Source organism: Medicago truncatula, chromosome 4 (genome assembly GCF_003473485.1).
Source record: "Medicago truncatula cultivar Jemalong A17 chromosome 4, MtrunA17r5.0-ANR, whole genome shotgun sequence".
Classification (NCBI taxonomy): Eukaryota; Viridiplantae; Streptophyta; class Magnoliopsida; order Fabales; family Fabaceae; genus Medicago; species Medicago truncatula.
This window is the reverse complement of record NC_053045.1, coordinates 25,531,023-25,552,892: the sequence shown is the minus strand read 5'-3', so window position 1 is coordinate 25,552,892 and position 21,870 is coordinate 25,531,023. Positions and strand designations below refer to the sequence as shown.

At 34.8% G+C, this 21,870-nt stretch overlaps 1 protein-coding gene across 1 annotated transcript; it reads right to left on the bottom strand.

Moving 5' to 3' along the window:
- Positions 1–16,312: 16,312 nt before the first annotated feature.
- On the bottom strand, positions 16,313–21,411 carry LOC25492138 (probable terpene synthase 2). The gene is made up of 7 exons (XM_013600203.3): positions 21,246–21,411; positions 20,707–20,986; positions 19,260–19,632; positions 18,478–18,696; positions 18,250–18,388; positions 17,617–17,865; positions 16,313–16,978 (listed from the first exon to the last, which is right to left on the bottom strand). The coding sequence occupies exons 1-7, from the start codon at positions 21,375–21,377 to the stop codon at positions 16,685–16,687; spliced, it is 1,686 nt and encodes a 561-aa protein (XP_013455657.2). The 5' UTR covers positions 21,378–21,411; the 3' UTR covers positions 16,313–16,684.
- Between the last annotated feature and the right edge of the window lie 459 nt (positions 21,412–21,870).

Here is a 21,870-nt window from a genome sequence, read left to right as displayed (position 1 = left end):
TGCTTAATCACCTTTGAATCGAGAGAGAGAAAAGAGTGAGAGTGTGAAATTCAATTGTACCATGAATTAAACATAAGAAAAATTTAACTCATGTATTTAAGTCTAAAATTTAAACTAGTTAACTTAACTAGACACAATTATGCACAATCACAATACTCGAATAAATAAAAATGAGAGACTAAATATTTATAACACGTCGTTTGAATAATTAAAATTATAATAAACCAAGGGGCCTTCTCATTGCAAAAGGGGGGAACGATGGGAGATCCAAAATGGTCGAATAAAAATTTTGATGAGAAAAATCACAAAAAATAGATGCTTGAGAGAGATCAAAAGGTGAATTAAGCATATTTAAAATATTGAGTTGAGATTAGGGTTTCACCCCTCAAAAATCTTTTAGATGTTTGGTATGCTCACGGATTTAACTTCCCCTCATGTTTCTTTATGTTAAACATGTGCAAGTAGAGGTTAATTTCGACAGAAAATGCCTTAAACTAACTCATAATATACCGAAGACATTTCAATCTCAACTATTCTCAAAACAAGCTTTCATGGTCAACACTTTTTTTTTTTTAGAAAAGCTTTTATAGTCAACATATTGTCTTTAGGTCAAAAGATATGTCTCAGAATACTCAATTAATTTGGCTTATAAATCACCAATAAATTACTACATTATATATTAGCATTTAATCATAAAATCCACAATTTCTTTTTACAAAACGGAACAACGTGAAGGTGAGAAAAAACACAAGAAGGGGGGTTGAATTGTGTTTTCATTTTCTCTCAAAAAAATACTTCTTCTGATAGTACTTCAGAAGCAGTTTGAAAATGCTTCTGATGTAATGATCAGAATCAGATATGCAGCGGAAAAGATCAAAGTAGAGAAAAGAAGAATAAGACACAAGCAGTTATCCTGGTTCCTTCCACAACACGGAAGTAGTCCAATCCCCCTTGCACTTCCAAGGAGATTTCACTATAATCACAAAGATTACAAATGCTCAATACTCTCTAAGTATGAGACTTCTCAAAATGCTCAAGCACACAGGCAAGAGTCTTCCAATGCTCAAGCACTAAGCAAGAGTCTTCTAATGCTCAAGCACGCAGGCAAGAGTCTTCTGATCAAACAAAAATACAATGAAATAAGTTTGACTTGAACACTTGATATACAATCAGTGGTGTTCACAATACAATACGATACAGAATCTAGACTTTTGAATTTCTAAGATATATCAAATCAGTGCAGAAATTCAGTGTGCTTTGTAGAATCAAATTGACAGAGTTTTGGCGCTTTTTAACTTGTATATCTCTATCTGCAATCTTCAAGTCTTCACTCCTTTATATAGAGGCGTGAAAGAGACGTTGAGATGATTAGCACGTCTAAAGAGTCGTTGAGTTCCTTTGATCATCCACCAGTAATCCTTTGCCTGATTTGGGTGAAGTCCTTTTAAAGAATTAGCTTCAAATTCATTCCCATCTTGAAGGAACATTTCTGCAGGCATGGCTGTTTTTCTTGTCTTGTAGCGTGGACAAAAACAGAGTAGTGGAGGTAGTGGTTGTACACTTGTACTTTGTCAACTCTGTTAACGAAGGACAAGTACTAAGTGTTCTCCAAATGACCGTTGATGTCTCCCTTTCAATTCTTCGTTCTTCTTAGACAAGGTTGAAATGTTAAACAGCTACTTTGAATCTCCAGTTTAAATTTACGGATCAATTGTAGCTTCTGGTGATGATTTCGCTTCTGATGAAAACCTTGCTTCTGATGACCTTCTGCTTCTGATGACGTCATCACTTCAGAGGCACTTCAGCTTCAGAAGCACTTTAGCTTCAGACACAGTTTTCTTCAGATGCTTTGAATTCCTTTGCTCTCCATTGTTCTTCCAAGACCTATTGAAATTACTTGACTTGCTTTTTGTCCTATACACTTGAACAATTATTAGCAATAACCAATTGACAATTTTTAATACCTTGTTATCATCAAAACTCATTAAGGTTCATTGTGAAACACATTTTGTTCCAACACAACGAATCCACAAAAATCTAATCTATATTGCATGATCAACATGTAAAGGAGTAAATCAAAACAAATGCATACCTTGTGCTTCAAAAAATTTCACGATTTAGGCAATGGTCAAGCATGAATGTCACTTCTCACAAAGAACGAATCTATGATATTCAAGTAAAACAATTTCAAGACTTAGTTAATTTAAACATTTGATAAACGAATAATATAATGAAAAGTAAATCAAGATTGGCTTACAGGCGATTGATGTGCGAGAAACAATCCAAAAAATAAGTATTGAAGGGAGAAAATAACATCAAATATATAAGCCTCAAGACCTAAAAAAAATATAAAATATGGAAAATTACCCATGGGCCTTCTTGTGTTGGCTCCTAAACAAATGACTTGGGCTAACTTATGTGAGCTTAGTTAAGATCATGGGCAAAAACTTTTCCCACCCCACAAAATCACTTTGAATTTACACATTCAAAAAATACATTTTTTTTTTTGTCGTCTAAATGTATTCTTTTGAACAAATCATATCTTGTTGAAGTATTCTTCTAGAGTTGCATTTCATTTTTTAGATATGTAATTACTTCTAAAATCATGCCAGTTTGACCACCTAATTCACTTAAACCACAATTCAATGGATTAAAATAGAGTTTGCATGTCCAAATCTAATTCATAATTATGTATAAAAAATTAAAACATGGATAGGGATAACAAAACATTTTGAACTCCTCGGGTCAGTTCATTTAACCCGTTTTTTTTTGTAGGATGAGTTGAGATTTTGAGCCTATTGTTTTTAGTCGGCCGATCTACTAAAAATGAGACAGTGATGGGGCGAGTTGGCCTCCGGGTTAGGTTAAAAAAAAAACTCTACGCTTACACTTATTTTTATTTATAAGTCACATTTTGTCATCCAATTTTATTCTCCATAAAGTAGAGCGAAAAAGTCATTTAATTTAATTAGTTTGATTTCATGGTTTCGACCTCATGTTTCTAATAGTTTATCATTTGGTGATGTCATGAACTTTTTACTTTGGTTGTCTTGTTGACTTATTGTAGATTTTAAGATGATGAAACGTGTATATTTAAATGATAAATTTTATATTTTTAATGGAGTTATACATATTTTAGTTTCCTTAAATTATCTTTATGTTTATTTTTTATTACACATTTTACACTGTGTGAATATTTTATTTTATTTAAAAAAAACATAGACGGACAATCCATCAATATGTCGGTCCACCAAAAGAGGGGCGATGTGATATTTTTAATCATATATAACTAGTTTTCTCGCCTCTTTTACACAAGTTAATGGAGGGGGCAAGCGAAATAGGGGTCCATCCTGCTCAAAATTAGATTTCAAAAAACCAAGGATCAAAATTGAAAATGACATAAAATAAAAGGATCAATGGATTAAAGTTTTTTTAATTATATATTTGTTAAAATTACTCTAACATCTATGATTTATCATCAACATCTTAAAAGGAAATATGCTTCAAAGTTTATTCTTCAGGTTGACATTTGACACTTGTCAAATGAAGCATATCAAATGAGACTTTTATTTATTAATAAAGATGGAAGATATGAATATCGTTCTTCCGTTTTCAATCAATAATTATAACTAAAAAAGTAATTAAAGAGGGATATATCCCACTAATAGTGAAAGTGCACGTATAATGTAACACCCTATTTTTATTAAAGCGATAATACACGCGAATAAAATATTTATTCAAGAAATAGATGCTACGTCTTCACATCAAAATTCAAACAACATACGGTAGAAACTCTATAAATTAATAATGTCGGGACCGGAGAAATTTATTAATTTATAGAGTTATTAATTTATCGATAAATTAATAATTATTAATTTAAAGAGTTTTTAAGTAATTATACTGTACATACCAAACAAAAAGGCAAATTAGTCTATGTCTCTTAGAATTACGTTGCACCAAATCTTGGGACTCAATGTAAATTAATAAATATTGTATTCATATCCATTGGAAATATGACTTTTGACTTTTGAAGTGTATAGTAAATGTAAACAAGTGGAATGTTCAATGTATTCTTAAGCAAGTTTGGCATATATAAATTACATGAATGTGTTAAAAGTATTCAAACCATATCTCACTCACGCGATGGCTTCTCATCTAAAAGGTGTTGCAAAATCAACTATGTCAGATCAAATACGTAAGGAGTTGTGCGAGTACAAGAGAGATAATCCTGCAAGCACACAAAAAGACTTGCAGAGATGGCTTGAGGGAAAATTTCAGTTGAAAGTTAGTCAAGGAACAATATCAAACACACTTAAGCGGTCAAATGACTATCTCTCTGCTGAAATAGAAAAGGGAAGAGCGGAGATCAAAAGACACAAACAAGCAAAATATCCTGATATGGAGAAGGTTGTTTATGAGTGGTTTCTACAGCATCAAGAACGTGTGAATATCACAGGAGAATTAATTTTGCAGAAGGCAAGAGATACAATGAAACTCTTGTACCCTCATGATGATTCAGATTTTAACTTCTGTACAGGATGGCTTGGGAAATTCAAGCACCGACATGGCATAAAGTCATTTCGTCGTTTTGGCGAGAGTGGGTCTGTTGATGTACAAGACATGGAGCAGAAATTGGTATCGATTCGAGAGAAAATTGATCAGTTCCCTATGAAAGATGTTTTCAATATGGATGAAACTGAGTTGTTTTATAGGCTACAAGCTGATCATTCACCGGCAACAAAACAACTTGAAGGAAGAAAACAAGATAAAGAAAGGCTGACGGTAGAAACTCAAGACCTCCAGACTATGATCAATCAATATGGCTATCGTAATAAGATGGATATCGACAATCTAATGAACTACCCAGGTGAAAATGAAGCATGTTCGGAGGTTCAGAGTTTAGAAGATATTGTGCGTACTATCATTGAGAACAATGCAGAGGATGACGACGAAGATGATACGGTGTCTTTGGAGCCTGTTACGCGAAAGGAAGCACTTATGGCGTCGAACACTCTTCACAACTTTATGATACAATACAAAAATACAACACCTCAGCTATTGGATGCAATAAGAAAAGTTAGAGATGAGCTCCAAACATACTTGAACTTTAAAGGAAAACAAACAACTATTGAATCATATTTCAACAAAGTGTAATATATATTTTTTCAGTTTCTATGAATTATTAATTTATGATTTTCTTGGGACCGAAAATTATAAAGGGATCTTCCAAAAAATTATCTTATTATTTTATCGAATGATTCAATTTTTTACACTGGCCCAAGTCGGGACCGGACAAATTTATTATTTTAGAGAGTTTATTAATTTACCGAGTATTAATTTAAAGAGTTTCCACTGTACATATAAAAAATTCTCAACAGTCGTAGCGGATATAAATCATACATCACTAAAGTATACATGTTATAAACTCCAAATATATCAATACATAGAATCTCCAAAATCCGACAAATGAACAAAATCTCCATAACATAACAAATTCAGAGAATAATAAAGACCGACACCTCAGCGGGTTTCTTTATATTTTATTACATTTTGGGTTGTTTGTTGATCCTCCACTTGCAACTCCACTTCCTCAATTACTAATATCATTGCTCCCACCTCAACCCTTATATTATCAAAAACATCTTACATGCATCGAGAGAAACCTCACAGTAAAAGAAGGAAAAGGTCTCCACCACCTTCTCCATCAACACTAACACCTTCCGTTGTACTTTCATTTCATCATTTTGTGCTAGTTGAAACATGATCACCGACATTTATTCAACATGCAATATTGTTAACCATTCATGATTTATGGTCTAGTAATAAAAACTCTCAGTCACATGATTGTGACGTGACCCACACAAGACAATCAACACAAATTTGAACAGTTGACCACTGTGTGGGTCACAATTACTACATCGGAATTTTTGTTCATAGACCATAAGCCATGGATGGTAAAGTATATTGAAAGTGGATTGGCACAATATTTAATCTTCAAAAATATTGGTAGTCATGTTTCAACTGCCACATCCTAGTAAACATTAAAATAAAGGAACAACAAACCAAATCCTAAAATTAGCAATCAAGGCATATTCATTAATCACTAAGCAACAAAGCCACAACAAGCTAAGCTCAACCGTGGACACATGACAAGAATAATGAATTAAAATTGAAATTTATTGAAACCCAACAATGGATGAAACATCACAAAATAACCGTGACTAAAAATTAGCAAATTTAATATTTAAGAAAATCATACCAAGGTTTTGTTTGGATACACCGAATGAATTTCAACATAGTTGCAACAGAAGCTAAAATAAATCTAAACACAAAATCTCAATCCATGTAAACAACAAGTATTTTAGAATTTAAAGGAATGTTATGTATCTTTGATATCACGGTGAATAGGTTAGAATCTATGATTTTCCAAAAGCTACACTCTCGTAGTTTTTGAAAAATCATGGCTGATCACTGTCATTCCGACACATCCACGATCATACCAAATATATGCATAAATAATATGGTTAAGACTTCAAATTAAAAAAATTGGAACGTTTTGTTTTGAAAATACAGCTGACAAAGTAAGAAAATTACGACAAGGGGAAACACACAGTATTAGAATGAGACAGATTTCAGAGGGCAGCGAAGGCATTCTAGGGTTTTTGAGGATCATTTGACAACACAGTATTATTCTGATCAGTACCAGCAGGACAAACGTAGGGTTAGGGTTGTGGACAATCGCGATTTCACTGCGTATAAAGGATCATCATCTGGCTTTTATTCTGATCAACAGTGTCTTGATGGAAGGAGGTTCAAGGTGGATGCAGGCAGTCACGATATGGCTGCGTTCAAGGGTGCAGGTAGCGTGGACAAGGATCACAGCAATGGCAAGGTTACTTTTTATTTTGCTAATATTCCTGACTGTATGCCATTGTTCCGTCTACGTCAATTTTTCGAGGTGTGTGGTATATTGTCTGATATTTATGTTGCTAGAAAACTCAATTATCGTGGTCAAGTTTACGGTTTCGTTAGATTTGAGAATGTAAGGAACATAGAAAAATTGGCAAGTGCTTTGAATAATGTCTGGATTGGTGATCATAGGGTTTGGGCTAGGGAAGCTAGGTTTGACAGGTTTGCACAATTTGATGTTTTGAACAAGAATGTTGTACGAGAAGGTAGGAGTTTTGGGAGGAAGGAGGGTGGAAGTCCTGTGGTGATTACTCATAGAGAGGGAGTAAAAAATGTGAGGGTGAGTAAGGCGACGGAGGAGGAGAGAGGTAGAGAAGTTGTCGACTTGGTGAAGGTGGGAACGGTGGAGGTTAGGGTTGGGAAGAAGGAGGAAAAAAATAAGTTGAAAAAATCTATAGAAGGAAAGGCCAAGGGAGAGGTGGGAAAGAAAATTAAGGTGATTTCTAAGGAGAAGGCGTTGGAAGGAAAAGTGTTAGGCAGGATTGGGAAGAAGGGGGTTGATGGGATGAAGGTTTTGACTCAAAAGGAGAAGTCGAATGTGGAGAAGGATGTTACTTTGAAGGTTAACTTGGCTGCAAATATGTTATTGTATCATTCGAATCCAGCGGATAGCTTGTGGGCTTTTGGAGGAATGGTGGCTACTGTGGTATCAGGAGATTCCTCTTTATCTCTTCAACAACGAGTGGAGGATGCAGATTTTTTGAATGTCATAGTGACACCATTAGGCAGTGATAAAGTATTTTTACATTGTTTGGGGGATGAAGATGTTTGGAAGGTGTTTAATGATGCTATTCATTTCTTTGGTATGTTGTTCTTTGATTTGCATAAATGGACGCTTGAGGATGCAATTTTTGAACGTGGTGCTTGGTTGTGGATTTGTGGTACTCCTTTACATGCTTGGAATGAAATGTTTTTCAAGATTTGTGTTTCACAGTGTGGTAGATTCATTCGAGCGGATGATTGTACGGTCGATAAGGTGAGGTTAGACTTTGCTCGTGTTCTTGTTTCAACAACTTCGTTGGAGGTGGTTAATTCACTATCTGAGGTTGTGATAGATGGTCGTGTACACTCGGTTAAATTGGTGGAGGAATGGGGTTGTAATTTAGGCGAGGATGCGTTTTTATCGGAGGAAGAAATGGTTCCAAGTGTGGAAGTGTTATCTAATCATAATGAGGAGCCAATAATGGAGGAAGTTCAAGGGGAATTGGAAGATCTAGTGGAAGACTTAAATAAGGCATGGTCTTTACAAGATGAGATCAAAGGTGGTAGTGGGGATGGCATAGAAAATTCTAAGCAATTTGATGAAATTAGTGCAGCAAAGGTTATGTTGGAAAAGCTTGATAATAATGCGGCTGCATGTAGTAATAATAAAGGTGGAAAAGTGGGTCATGGAGAGAGTTCTAAGGTCAAGAAGTCCACAAGTTCTAAGCATAAGAAGAATAAGACCGGAGTTGCTCTAAAACAGCCGGTTACTTTTTTCAAGAGAATTGCTAGACTACCTTTAAAAGATAGAAAAGAGATTTTGAAAGTTCTAAAGAAACAAGAAAGAAAGAGACGAAGGCAGTCAAAGGGGTCAAAGGCTTTGGTACATTCTCTATCTAATTCTTCACATACTTCTAATTCTTCGGTAAATAAAGATTGGGAGAATTCGGTGGTGCTTCATGGAAATAAGAATTTGGCGAGGGAGGATGTTAGGGAGGTAGGTGTGTCTTTGGGTGTTACTTTTAAGGGATCTAAGAATGAGAGTTGTAATTTGTTGACAAGAGAAGGTAGGAAAGAATGGAGGGCGGGAAGAGGGAGCGTGTTTATGGAAGGGGAGTTGGGAGATGGGAGGCCGAGTGGTGAGGGTGTGTAAGGGGTGGCAGCGAGGGTGTTGGTGGGGGAGGAGAGGGGTGGCGATGAAGTTGTTATCTTATAATGTTAGGGGGCTTGGTGGGTTTGAGAAAAGAGCAGAGGTTCGTCGGTTTATACAAGAGAAACATCCTTTTGTGGTTTGTCTGCAAGAGTCTAAATTGGGTGTGATTGATGATATCGCTATAAAATCTTTATGGGGGAATTCTCTATGTGGGTATTCGTATCAAGCTTCAATGGGGGCGTCTGGAGGGTTAGTAACTATGTGGGACTCAGCGGTGGTGGAGGTTTGGTGTACTTTAAGCCTTAGACATGTACTGATTGTTAAAGGGAAGGTGTTGAATTCTGGTATAGAGTTTATTATTGCTAATGTTTATGCTCCGTGTGATATTTCGGCAAAACAAGCTCTTTGGAGTCGATTGACTCATTTTATTCTTTCTTGTGGAGATGCGAATGTTTGTATTTGTGGTGACTTTAATTCTGTCAGATCAGATGTGGAAAGAAAAGGAAGAAGCACAGTGTTTCGTCAGTTAGATGCAGACAATTTTAACAATTTTATTGAGGGAAGCTATCTGTTAGACTTACCGTTATGTGGAAGACTCTTTACTTGGTATCGCGGGGATGGGGTGACCATGAGCAGGTTGGATAGATTTTTGGTGTCAACTAATTGGTGTGTTTCTTGGCCAAATTGTATTCAGGTGGCTCATCAGCGGGGTCTCTCTGATCATGTTCCGTTGGTGTTGCACGTTGATGACTCTAATTGGGGTCCTCGTCCTTTGCGTTTATTGAAGTGTTGGGCAGAGTTTCAAGGCTATTCGGAGTTTGTTCGTGACAAATTGAATTCTTTCCATTTGGATGGTTGGGGTGCTCATGTATTGAAGATGAAACTAAAAATGATTAAACAGTGTTTAAAGGAATGGCATCAACAACATACTAAAAATATTGAAGGTAAGATTTTGGGATTTAAAAGTCGAATTTCTTCCCTCGACACTAAAGGGGAGGAGGCCGATTTGCTTGAAGAAGAAATTTAGGAACTTCACGAGTTGTCAGTGAATTTGCATTATTTGTCTCGCGTGCATAGTAGTATGATTTGGCAGAAGGCGAGGATGAATTGGGTAAAGGAAGGAGATGCTAATTCCAAATTTTTCCATAATGTGATGTCAAGCAGACAACGTAAGAATTCTTTTCACATGATTCACGTTAATGGAGTTCTAGTGGAAAGGGTACAAAATATTCGTACAGCTGTTTTTAATCACTTTGCGAGTCATTACCATGCTTCAGATGTAGGTCGGCCAGGTGTGCAAAGGTTGAATTTTAGGAAACTGTCTTATGCTCAAGCTACTAATTTGGTCCGACCTTTCTCTTTGGAGGAGGTTAAAAAGGCTGTGTGGGATTGTGAGAGTTTTAAAAGTCCAGGGCCGGATGGTATTAATTTTGGTTTCATTAAAGATTTTTGGCATGAGTTGAAAGATGATTTTATGCGTTTTTTGGTGGAGTTTCATCGAAATGGGAGGTTACCAAAGGGGGTCAATTCCACTTTTATTGCGTTGATTCCAAAGGTCGATAGTCCTCAAGTGATTGTTGATTTTCGACCAATATCTTTAGTGGGTTGCATGTATAAGGTGTTGGCAAAGATTCTTGCAAATCGATTACGTTTAGTAATTGGTTTGGTGGTGTCCGATACTCAGTCTGCTTTTGTTCGTGGCAAACAGATTATGGATGGCATTCTTATTGCAAATGAGGTGGTGGATGAGGCTAAACGCATGAAAAAGGATTTGTTGTTGTTCAAAGTTGATTTTGAAAAGGCTTATGATTCGATTGATTTGAATTATTTGAATTCAGTGATGTTGAGTATGAATTTTCCAAGACTTTGGCGGAAGTGGATAATGGAGTGTATAGGAACGGCTACGGCGTCGGTTCTTGTGAATGGTTGTCCGACTGAGGAGTTTCCTATCAATAGGGGACTTAGACAGGGGGATCCTCTTTCCCCTTTTTTATTTTTATTGGCAGTAGAAGGTTTCAATGTTCTGATGAAGGCCTCGGTGGAAAACAATTTATTTCGCCCTTTTGATGTTGGAAACCGAGGGGAGGTTAAGTTGTCTCATCTTCAATTTGCAGATGATACTCTAATTATTGGTGAAAAGTGCTGGTTGAATGTGCGTACGATTCGGGCTGTGTTATTATTGCTTGAGGAGGTGTCGGGGTTGAAGGTAAATTTTAATAAAAGTATGCTGACATGTGTTAATATTCATCCCATTTGGTTGTCAGATGCGGCTACAGTGTTGAATTGCAAAACTAGTACTATTCCTTTTTTATATTTGGGGATGCCTATTGGTGCCGATTTTAGGAAACTAAATTTTTGGAAACCTGTGCTTGATCGTTTATCTGCCCGTCTGTCGTCGTGGAATAATAAATTCTTGTCGTTTGGTGGTCGACTGGTTCTTCTGAAGTCTGTTCTGTCCTTTCTTCCGGTTTACTTTCTTTCTTTCTTCAAGGCACCTACAGGTATAATTTCCTCTATCGAATCTTTATTTAAATTTTTTTTTTGGGGGGTTGTGAGGTCTCTAAAAAAATTGCTTGGATAAATTGGGATTCTATCTGTTTACCTGTGGATCGTGGTGGTTTGGGGGTTCGGAGGCTAGGGGAATTTAATTTATCTTTATTAGGGAAGTGGTGTTGGAGGTTGTTGGTTGATAAGGAAGGGTTGTGGTATCGTGTTTTAAAGGCTAGGTATGGGGAGGTAGGTGGTCAAATTGAGGGAGGGGGAAGAAGTGGTTCAGGGTGGTGGAGGATGATGTGTCATGTGAGGGAAGGGAGGGGAATGGGAGTAGGGAGCTGGTTTGATGATAATTCTAGGCGGATGGTAGGTAATGGTCGTAACACTTTCTTTTGGACTGACAATTGGTTGGTTGGAGTTCCTTTAAACATTCATTTCAGCCGTCTTTTTGAATTGTCGGTGCATAAGGAATGTTCGGTTGAGGATATGGCGACATTGGGGTGGGAGGAAGGCGGAGGTGGGTGGAGATGGCGACGGCGGTTGTTTGCTTGGGAGAAGGATAGTGTGAGGGAGTGTGTGAATTTATTGCATTACATTATTTTACAGGTTAATTCACAGGACAACTAGTGTTGGTTGCTTGATCCTACTCACGGATATTCGGTTAGTGGGACTTACCGTTTCCTAACATCTTTAGAGGAACCGGATGCGGTTGCTACAAACACAGATGTGTGGCATAAATTGGTTCCTACAAAAGTTTCTCTTTTCGCATGGCGTTTATTGAAAGATAGAATTCCGACAAGGTCAAATTTGGCGCGCCGACATGTTCTTCAAATTTGGAGGATGTGGTCTCATTGAGACGGCGGAGCATCTTGTTTTAGGTTGTGAATTGTTTGGGAAAGTTTGGTATTTTTTATGTCACTGGATTGGTATTTCTTATGTTCTTCTAGGTTCGGTTGCGGATCACTACTTTCAGTTTACTCATTTGGTGGGTATGCCACGAGCTTCATATTTTTATCTTAAGGTTATTTGGCTTGCCTGTGTATGGGCAATATGGAAGGAGAGAAATAACTGTTTATTCAAAAATACAGTAATTGATCCTTACAATAGGTAGGGAGCATGAGGCAGCAAAGATTGATGTCCCATAGGTAGGGAGCATGGCTTCATGCACATGGGCGCATGAAGAAGCCCCTCCTACGTGAATTTATCAGTTTTCGACCCTTTCACTCATTTTTCCGTCTTGCAATGTCTTGAAACTTGAAATGAATTTTCTTTACTTTGTATTGTCTTCAAATAACTTCTAAGAACCACTGAACTTCAATCTTCATATCCTCAATCATTCACTTGATGTGTTATTTTGTCGATTTACATGATTTATCACTAAAAAGACTCAACACCTATGAAGTTGCATGATTTAGGATAAAAGTGATTTTAGTGACTCAAATGAAAACAATAAAAAAAGTTCCTCAATTAAGTTCTTTTTAGTTTTTCCTTGTTTCCAGACTTAGGCCCTCATTTCTATAAAAAAAAATGGTGAAAGAGTTGGCATTTGAGAAGCACAATGTGAGAAATCTTGTGAGAAGCAATATGGAGCGAACAAATATACTCCCTCCGTCCTATAATATAAGCAAAAAAAACTCATTTTCTTTGTCCCAAAATATAAGCAAAAAAGACAAACTTTTATCCTATTTAATCATGTTTTTTAAAAAAATCTCTTTTTCAAAAAAAACTGTTGTTTCTCATAAAATTAAATGCAAATTAATTCAATCTTTCATTTTTTCCATAACCAATAGCCAATGAAACTTATTTTTACATCTTCCTATAAAAAAATTTCAAAGAAAATACAAAAAACTATTAATCTTTTTTTTAGGGAGTATTAATCTTTTCTATTTTCCTCCTCAAGAATAAAATCTTTTTCTATTTCTATACACATATGCTGAGAGAACATGACCTACCTACTCCATTCTTTATGTTTTGCGTGTGTTCCTCTTTCCCCCACTTATAAATAAACTTCCCTCTCAATATCTGAAAATAATAAAAAAACAGAAATGGTATTTATAGCGAAAAGTAATAAAAAAAAATAGAAAAAGAACACTTCTCAATCAAACACACAACCCTAGCCGTCGGCCATTACTTTTACCGTCTTCTGGCTACATCCTTTGTGGTGTCCTCTGCTTCAAGGGTGAGTCTTCTAATCTTATATTTTTCTATTTTTATGCTTCTAACCTAAAAAGTCCGGTTCTTTTTTAAAACCCTAATCTCTTTTTTACCCGAAATACTCATTTTTAGATCGATTGTTATACTGATTATGTAAAAAAAAAAATATTTGAACAAATCAAAATGGAATATATTGCTCAAAAGAAGAGTGATTCATCCCGCACAAGGTATGCTAAAAACGATGAATCACTCAAAGTCTGATACAAAATCAAGGTGACTGACACAAACCCAAGTCACCAACAACTAAAAATAAAAAATTAGGCAGCCCCTATACAAAGAAGTGGGTGCCTCCACCAATCATGAAAACCAAATGCCAAAGCTACAGAATTTGACGAGAGCCATAAAAAAGAATCCAGCCTCACCTTTTCGACAATATTGTAAGGATCAATTACTGTATTTTTGAATAAACAGTTATTTCTCTCCTTCCATATTGCCCATACACAGGCAAGCCAAATAACCTTAAGATAAAAATATGAAGCTCGTGGCATACCCACCAAATGAGTAAACTGAAAGTAGTGATCCGCAACCGAACCTAGAAGAACATAAGAAATACCAATCCAGTGACATAAAAAATACCAAACTTTCCCAAACAATTCACAACCTAAAACAAGATGCTCCGCCGTCTCAATGAGACCACATCCTCCAAATTTGAAGAACATGTCGACGCGCCAAATTTGACCTTGTCGGAATTCTATCTTTCAATAAACGCCATGCGAAAAGAGAAACTTTTGTAGGAACCAATTTATGCCACACATCTGTGTTTGTAGCAACCGCATCCGGTTCCTCTAAAGATGTTAGGAAACGGTAAGTCCCACTAACCGAATATCCGTGAGTAGGATCAAGCAACCAACACTAGTTGTCCTGTGAATTAACCTGTAAAATAATGTAATGCAATAAATTCATACACTCCCTCACACTATCCTTCTCCCAAGCAAACAACCGCCGTCGCCATCTCCACCCACCTCCGCCTTCCTCCCACCCCAATGTCGCCATATCCTCAACCGAACATTCCTTATGCACCGACAATTCAAAAAGACGGCTGAAACGAATGTTTAAAGGAACTCCAACCAACCAATTGTCAGTCCAAAAGAAAGTGTTACGACCATTACCTACCACCCGCCTAGGCTTATTTTTATATGCTTTTTAGTTTAGTTTTAATTAGATTTTAGTTTATTTTATATTAATATTATTTCCTTTTTAAGATAGTTTACTATAAATTGCATTTTATTATATTTCAGGAATGAATATTGGATGGATTGAGTCTTGGAGCAAAAGAAAGGGACTTGGAGCCGATTCGGTACGAAAATACAAAGATTGGAAGACAAAATATGTCTCCCCTAAAGTCAGAAGCTTGGCACGGCCCGTGCTAGCATTGGCACGGCCGTGCACCCTCCAGAGTGTCTTTTGCTGCTTTTTGCTTAGATTTTAAGCTACTCTATTTTTAGCCCAAATGTAATTGCTTAGATTTTAAGTCAAATGTATGCTATAAATAGAGTAGCCATCCATCACAAATATTCATCTTTTCTTGGAATGCAATATGTGACAATTGTCTTTCTAATAAAAGTTCATTTTAATTTCTTGCTATTTACTTTTATGTTTTCTCTCTTCTTCTCCTTGTCTACAATGAACGTCAGTGAGTAGACTTCTCTTGTCTTCAGATTGTTGGATAAGTCTAATGACATAATCCTAATCAAACCAAGCTTTAAACCTTAATCTTATGTAACCCTAATTCCTTATCTAAATTCACCGCTTTAACATGGATCAACCATTATCAAACTGTGGAAACGAAAGTGGAGGGTTTGATAATTGTTTATCCATCATCTCAAATATCAATTCATAAAACAAAAGTGGAGCTTTGATATTCGAACAAGTGAATTTAGACAAAGATTGCAAAGTCAGCGAAATAGGCTTTGCAATCTTTGAGACATATAGTTTCGATCTTCAAGGGAACTAATAACAATCAAGTCAGCGAAATAGGCTTGGTTGTTAGAGGAACCAAAATCTAATAGTAATCAAGTCAGCGAAATAGGCTTGGTTGCTAGAGGAACAAAAGAGAAACTGTCTTGAGAAATTAGGTCTAACATAAAGTTATAAGTTTAATAGTTTGGTTTGAGAAGGACTTGTCGTTAGGATGAACCAATAACCCCAAGACTTTTATCTTTTATTTTATTATTTGCTTTTAATTAAAAACCCAAACTTTTCTATCTTATAAACCTTTAGTCTAATCATTATCTAAAGTTGATTGAATTCATAACTCCCTGTCGGAACGATACTCTTTTCATACTACTTCGGTAAGACCGTGCACTTGCGGTTTTATCCCATCAGTGGTACAAGGCAAAGGTCAAACATCAGGAGCTTCAAGGCAGAGGATCTCTATCCTCCCCCCTCTCTCTTAGCTCTCTCGGGTATGTTTTTCTATTGTTTTCTAATGATGTTGGTTGCCATGAGCAACTAAACCTTTTTTTATTAGAGTGTCACGATGAACTCCTTATTTATTGGATTATATTATTAAAGTTTTTATTCAATTTATAATCTAAAGTATGATTTAATTCGTATATGTCCGTTTCTATATCGTATCGTAAATAGAACATATTAGGATTGAGGACTATAATTCCATTGGAGCAACGTAGTAGTGAATTGCTTAATTTTCTAATATAATTGACTCTAAGTATGAATTCAGGGATATAACTCATCTTAAGGGAACCTTACAATTGTAATGGTTGAATTGTGGGGACGTTAAATAAAACTTCCACTAATTCATCACATGTTTATGTTCTACTTTCTTAAATCCAAAAATAAGACAAGTTATAAACTACTGATTTCTCGATTTAATTTCCAACAAAGATGAATGGGGATTCAAGGATTCCATAATCGCCGTTAAACTTCCGAGTCAACCAAACCTAAACTTCTTATTTTACACTCATTTTCCCCCTTTTCTTCTACTATAATCTTCTGATTTTTTGAACAATTTTCTCATGTTCTTGAACGGTAAATTTTATCATAAGTTTCAATGTAAATTTGTCCATATTTCTGAATCCTTACTTCATCTCTCTACCTTACTTCTCCTAGCAATAAACGCACAACTCTAGCCTTGGTAATGTGGGATACTCCCTATACAAATTTTATTCTGATTATAATAATCAACATTAATGCTCAAATTGGCACCGGATCTACAAGCAAAGCTTTAATGTATGTCTTCATTTCTCCTTTAGAATGCGTGTAGTTGTCTTCATGCTTATAAATTACATCCATAAAACGCGAGAGATTGACAATGCGAGTTAGAAAAAGCGTTGGAACTTTGGTTGGCTTAAGACATTCTTCATTTATATCTTTCCAAGCATTAACAACTCTTTTTTGGCATTCTTGAATAGAAGCTTCTCTAGATATATTGTATTCCTTCATATAGCATTCCAAGAATGAGGAAACATGTCCTCTTTTATGTTCAAACTGTGTAACAAAAAATAATATGATCATCTAATAATTTTCTCCTTTTATAAATTTAAACTAGAGTAGAGATCTAAAATGTTCTTTGAGTAAATAAATATACAAAAAATCTATTTGGTTTTGAGAAATAAAAAGCATTCATTTCATTCTTACAATTTTTAAATATTAAATCAAATGAATCCCTCAAAAAGAGTAAAATGTTATTATTATTTTAAAAATGATGAATTTGATTGACATATATTTTTTGATATTTTTTTTTTTAATTTCTGCAAGAACAAATAATTGTGTTTTTTCCTAAAGTATTTGTAATTTAGAACATTATGGTACATTTTAATTGTTGGTATCATCCTTCCAAACACACCTCTAATCTTTTAGGGTGTGTTTGGATTGAGGGTTTATGAGGGGAAAGGAAGGGAGGACTTACTTTTATTTTTTAAATTACGAACAAGGTAAAATATTTTTTTAAAATAAATTAAGTGTTTTTGAAGTATTATATGATCATTTATCATATTGTTAATTCAATTTTTGCAAAAAATCATTTTATAACGTCAATAATTTAAAAAAGAAAAGTAAATCTTCCCCTCCTAAAACCTCTATCCAAACACACCTTTAAATAATTTTTATTTGAATTTTATGTATACCTCGCTGGACACAATGTCATCCATTAGCCTACAAAGAACAGATGCAGCATAAAGAATCTTTGGCTTATTTGTCACCCAACTGAAGATGTCTTCTGTTGCTATATCTCCCATGCCAATATATGATGTTGTAGCAAGCAATTGGTAGCAACATGATACTGATGATATGTTAATGTACTCTTCTGTTGTTGGAGAATAATTACAATTGAGCCATCTAGCCTCTGTGATATAAGCTTGGACTGTCTTTTTGAACTGCATTTCGAATGTAAATTATATGACAAAATTATTATGGTTACACTAGAGTTATATGTTGTTGGAATTGTATGACAAAATTAATTTTTTAAAAAATAAAAACGATTAAACGACGTCGTGTTCAAAAAACTTTTTATGAAATAATATCTTTATATACATTATTTATTTAGAATAATTATTAATTTTAATTGGTAAATTATATATAAATATCTATTTATTTATTATAATTGAAATTGTAAAATTGAAAGACAAGATACTTTAAAAAAAAAATTATTTATTCTTTATGAGAATAAGGAAAAAAATTTGAATAAGAACCTCAAAATATATACATTATAAAGAAATATTAAAATAATTAAAAAAAAAATTAGAAAACACTACTCATACTTCTTTTATGCCATAGTTCAGGGCATATACTCTTCCTTCAATGATCATTTCTTGCTCTATTTCCTCATAAACCTTCAACAGTGCAGTATAAGATATTTTCATGTACTCTGGAAGATCATCTAAGCAGCTAATGTCCCACCTGAAAATCACTTTCATTCTTATTTCTTAGGTTTTTTCTTTTATCATGAAAAGAGTAGAAAGAAATGTATGTATGATGCACTTATTAACCTTTCAATTGCGTTAGTAAAACGTTCTAATTCCTCGATGGTTCCATATGCATCATATGTATCATCAATGATTGATAACATGGCAATTACTTTCATCATTGTTTTCCTTGCTTGAGAAAATTGGGGCTCATAATATACCCCCAAAATCCAAAAGCAACATTCCACAATCCTATCTCGTGCAAAGGAGAAATTTCTTGGAACATCCAACTCGTTCCACCACCTTTTAAGTAAAATCAAAAGGCAATAATATTAAGGACAAGGACTAATATTTGATTAGTTAAAATTCACATAGGTCCCACCAAATCACGTGGGTCTCATATAAATTTGGTGGGTCCCATGTATTAAAATGTATATTGCTAACATTTCTTATATATATATGAGATTTGTTAGAAAACATCCACTAATTTTTATGTGGGAGTGTTTTAGCAAGTTATAACTAAAAAGTTAATAAATACAACTTAAGGTGTATGTTGTTATAACACACCTTCTAAAAAAAAAACAAGTGGGTGCGTTCTAGCAAATCCTATAGGCATTTGCTAGAATACACCCACTTATTTTTTAGAAGGAGTATTTTAGCAAGTGAATAACTAAAAAGTGGTTAAATACACCTTAAGGTGTAGCTTTGCTAAAACACTCCCACATAAAAACTAGTGGGTGTGTTCTAGCAAACCCATATATATATATATATATATATATATATATATATATATATATATATATATATATATATATATATATATATATTTCAATACAATAGGAGGAGTGTGTAATTGAAGTGCTTACTTGCAAATATTACCGAATTCTTTTTGATGTAGCTTTTGGAGCATATTAAAATCTAATTTTGCCAAAGAGAGTAGTATTTCATTATGGGAAGGATCTTGCTCGTAAATAGAAATGTAGCGTCGTGCCTCCAACCTTGGTATGTTCTTGTGAAGAGGTTGTCTTAAGCTATGTTTGATTTGTGAGGAAAGAGAATGGTTCAATTGATTGGCAATTGACTCAAGATAAGCATAAGTGAAATTCAATGCATCTTCCAAAATGTCTTCTCCATGAATTCTAACATGTGAGGCTTCATACAAGCTTAACATTCCTTCAACATCAGTGGCAAGTTTTTCACTGAAGTTTCCTTGGGTATCCTTGAACTTGTTGAACGCATCTAGTGTTAGAACAACCACAAGTTTGAAAGGCGCATTAGATACAAACATTTTAAAGTGTTAACCAGAATTTTTTTTATGAAAGGATCAAATAAGCTAAATAAATTCACCTAAATAGCCACTCGGGATATGCAATCCAAGACCTTAAAGAGGAGCACACTCCAAGATCTCAAATCTAAACCACTAGTTTAACCCAAGTGGTTCCACTCTCATAAAATTAAATCACACGTTCTAGTCTATACAAAAGGAAAAATATAGGTTGACACCTTTTTATTTGTACCACCCTACAACAGGGGCATTTTAGTAACTTCACATGTGTTTTTCCTTTTTAAAATTCATTGAAAGCAGCTTTCCACTTCAACACTACCTAGTCACCTACCTCCTCCTCCTTTCACTCACCGGCCACCGTCAACACTGCCGTCCACCATCTACGATGTTCTCTTCCTTCACCCTTTTTCTCCTTTCTCACTCACCTGATACCATCATGGGCCACACCCACCCTCCGCCGTCGTACGCCGTCCTCACCCTCGAGCTCACCACCACCTCCATCACTCTCGGATCTAACACCCTTCGTCCACCACCCTCGTTCGTCGTCGTCCTCACCCTAAGATCCAACCATCATTGTCGCCGTCATCACCCTCAAACTTCACCGACACCACACTCGGTGTAAGATCTAACAACCACTGTCTATTTCTTCACCCACAAATCTATTAACGATGATTTGAATAAAAATGAAATGTTTTTTTTAAGAGGCAAAAATGAAATATATTAACAATAACAAAGTCGCAATCCCAGCACAAAATGTTCCAAAAGAATGCAACTAAAGTTCACAAACACAGACCAAAAATAACAACTAACAAGGCTAGCCAATGCCCAAACAAGCGAGCGGACACGGCTGCCAACTGTGACCCCCTAAAACAAAAACAACATTAGCCGCCTTCATCCACCAATACGAGTGAATTTTGACTTTTTCTAACAATCTATTTGAAAGGAAGAGAGTAATAAAAAGAAAATATGTTTCAGAAAAGAGTAATAATAATTAATAAAAATTGAAATGGATGAGTTGAGAAAAATACTTGGTGAAACACAAAATCCTTGTTGCCTCAATAACCTAAATAGCACTGAGATGGTGTGAAGGTTGTCTTCAATAATAAGATCTCCATTTTCAACACAGTTCTCATGAAAGTGCAGCAAAGCTTCATCAATTTCATGTTGAAAATGATAGTTCACACCCAAACGACATATTGAATCAATCAAATGAACTTTTGCAAAGGGATTCTCAATCTTTGAGACAATCATGTTCCTCACTTCCTTTTTTAGTGATTCAATTTGTGGCCTAATTTTTTCATCAAGTTCCTGCACAGTGTCGAATTAAAAAAAAAAAAATCCAAATTAATTAGTACTAGCTTATCATCGTAACTTTGAAGTACAAAGTTCAAATCACATCGGAGATGGTTGTAAAATTGTTATTGGTGTCACTTTAATTAATAAAAACTTCTGTTCCAATCTTTATAAAAAAAGTACAAGCAAACTGATCTATTTGATCATAAATATATTAATTAGCACTAATTTAAAGGAACATAAATTAAATATGTACAAAAAAAAAAATATGTACCATAGATTCTGAAGCATATTGAAGGAAATAATCCTTCCAAATGCTAGGGTGATAATCAGCAACATTTCGATTCACATTAGATTTGGCATCTGGGTTGAAGCAATTTTGTGCTAAAGCTCCAGAGGAATTCATATCATATAACTTGTTTAAATGGAATTCTTTTTTGGTTTGCGAAATTAAGGGGACCAAGTGTTGACATTTATACTGAAATAATCCTAGTTTTTTTTCCAAAAAATAAATAATAATCCTAGTTTTTTAAATTATATTTACATAAACAAATTAGTCTATCATCTGTTTCTTATTGCAAATTGCAAATAACAAGGATAAAGCACTAAACGATACTATAGCAGCCTTAATTTTTTTTTGAGGGACTATAGCTGCCTTAATAAAATAACATGATAATTTGTGATTGAATAAAAAACATAAAATAATTGTATCATATTATAATTGAATTCAATGTTTGTGAAACAACATGATAATGTCTCTAAAAAAAAAAATACGAACTAAACCTTAAACTATTTATCCTTAATATGAACCGAGTTAGAAATCAACATTATAGGTTTACAAAATAAAGTATTTGATTTATCCATATAAAATGTAATTTAAAATATAAATATGCATATAA

What these genes read in the sequence shown, in the direction of transcription:
- LOC25492138 (XM_013600203.3), bottom strand. Translation starts at nt 21,377, where the DNA reads ATGAATTCCTCTGGAGCTTTAGCACAAAATTGCTTCAACCCAGATGCC. An exon ending in GAATTCGGTAATATTTGCAA is followed by an intron (nt 18,697 to 19,259) that starts GTAAGCACTTCA and finishes TTTACTTAAAAG; the next exon opens with GTGGTGGAACGAGTTGGATG. An exon ending in ATGACATTGTGTCCAGCGAG is followed by an intron (nt 16,979 to 17,616) that starts GTATACATAAAA and finishes TTTGTTACACAG; the next exon opens with TTTGAACATAAAAGAGGACA.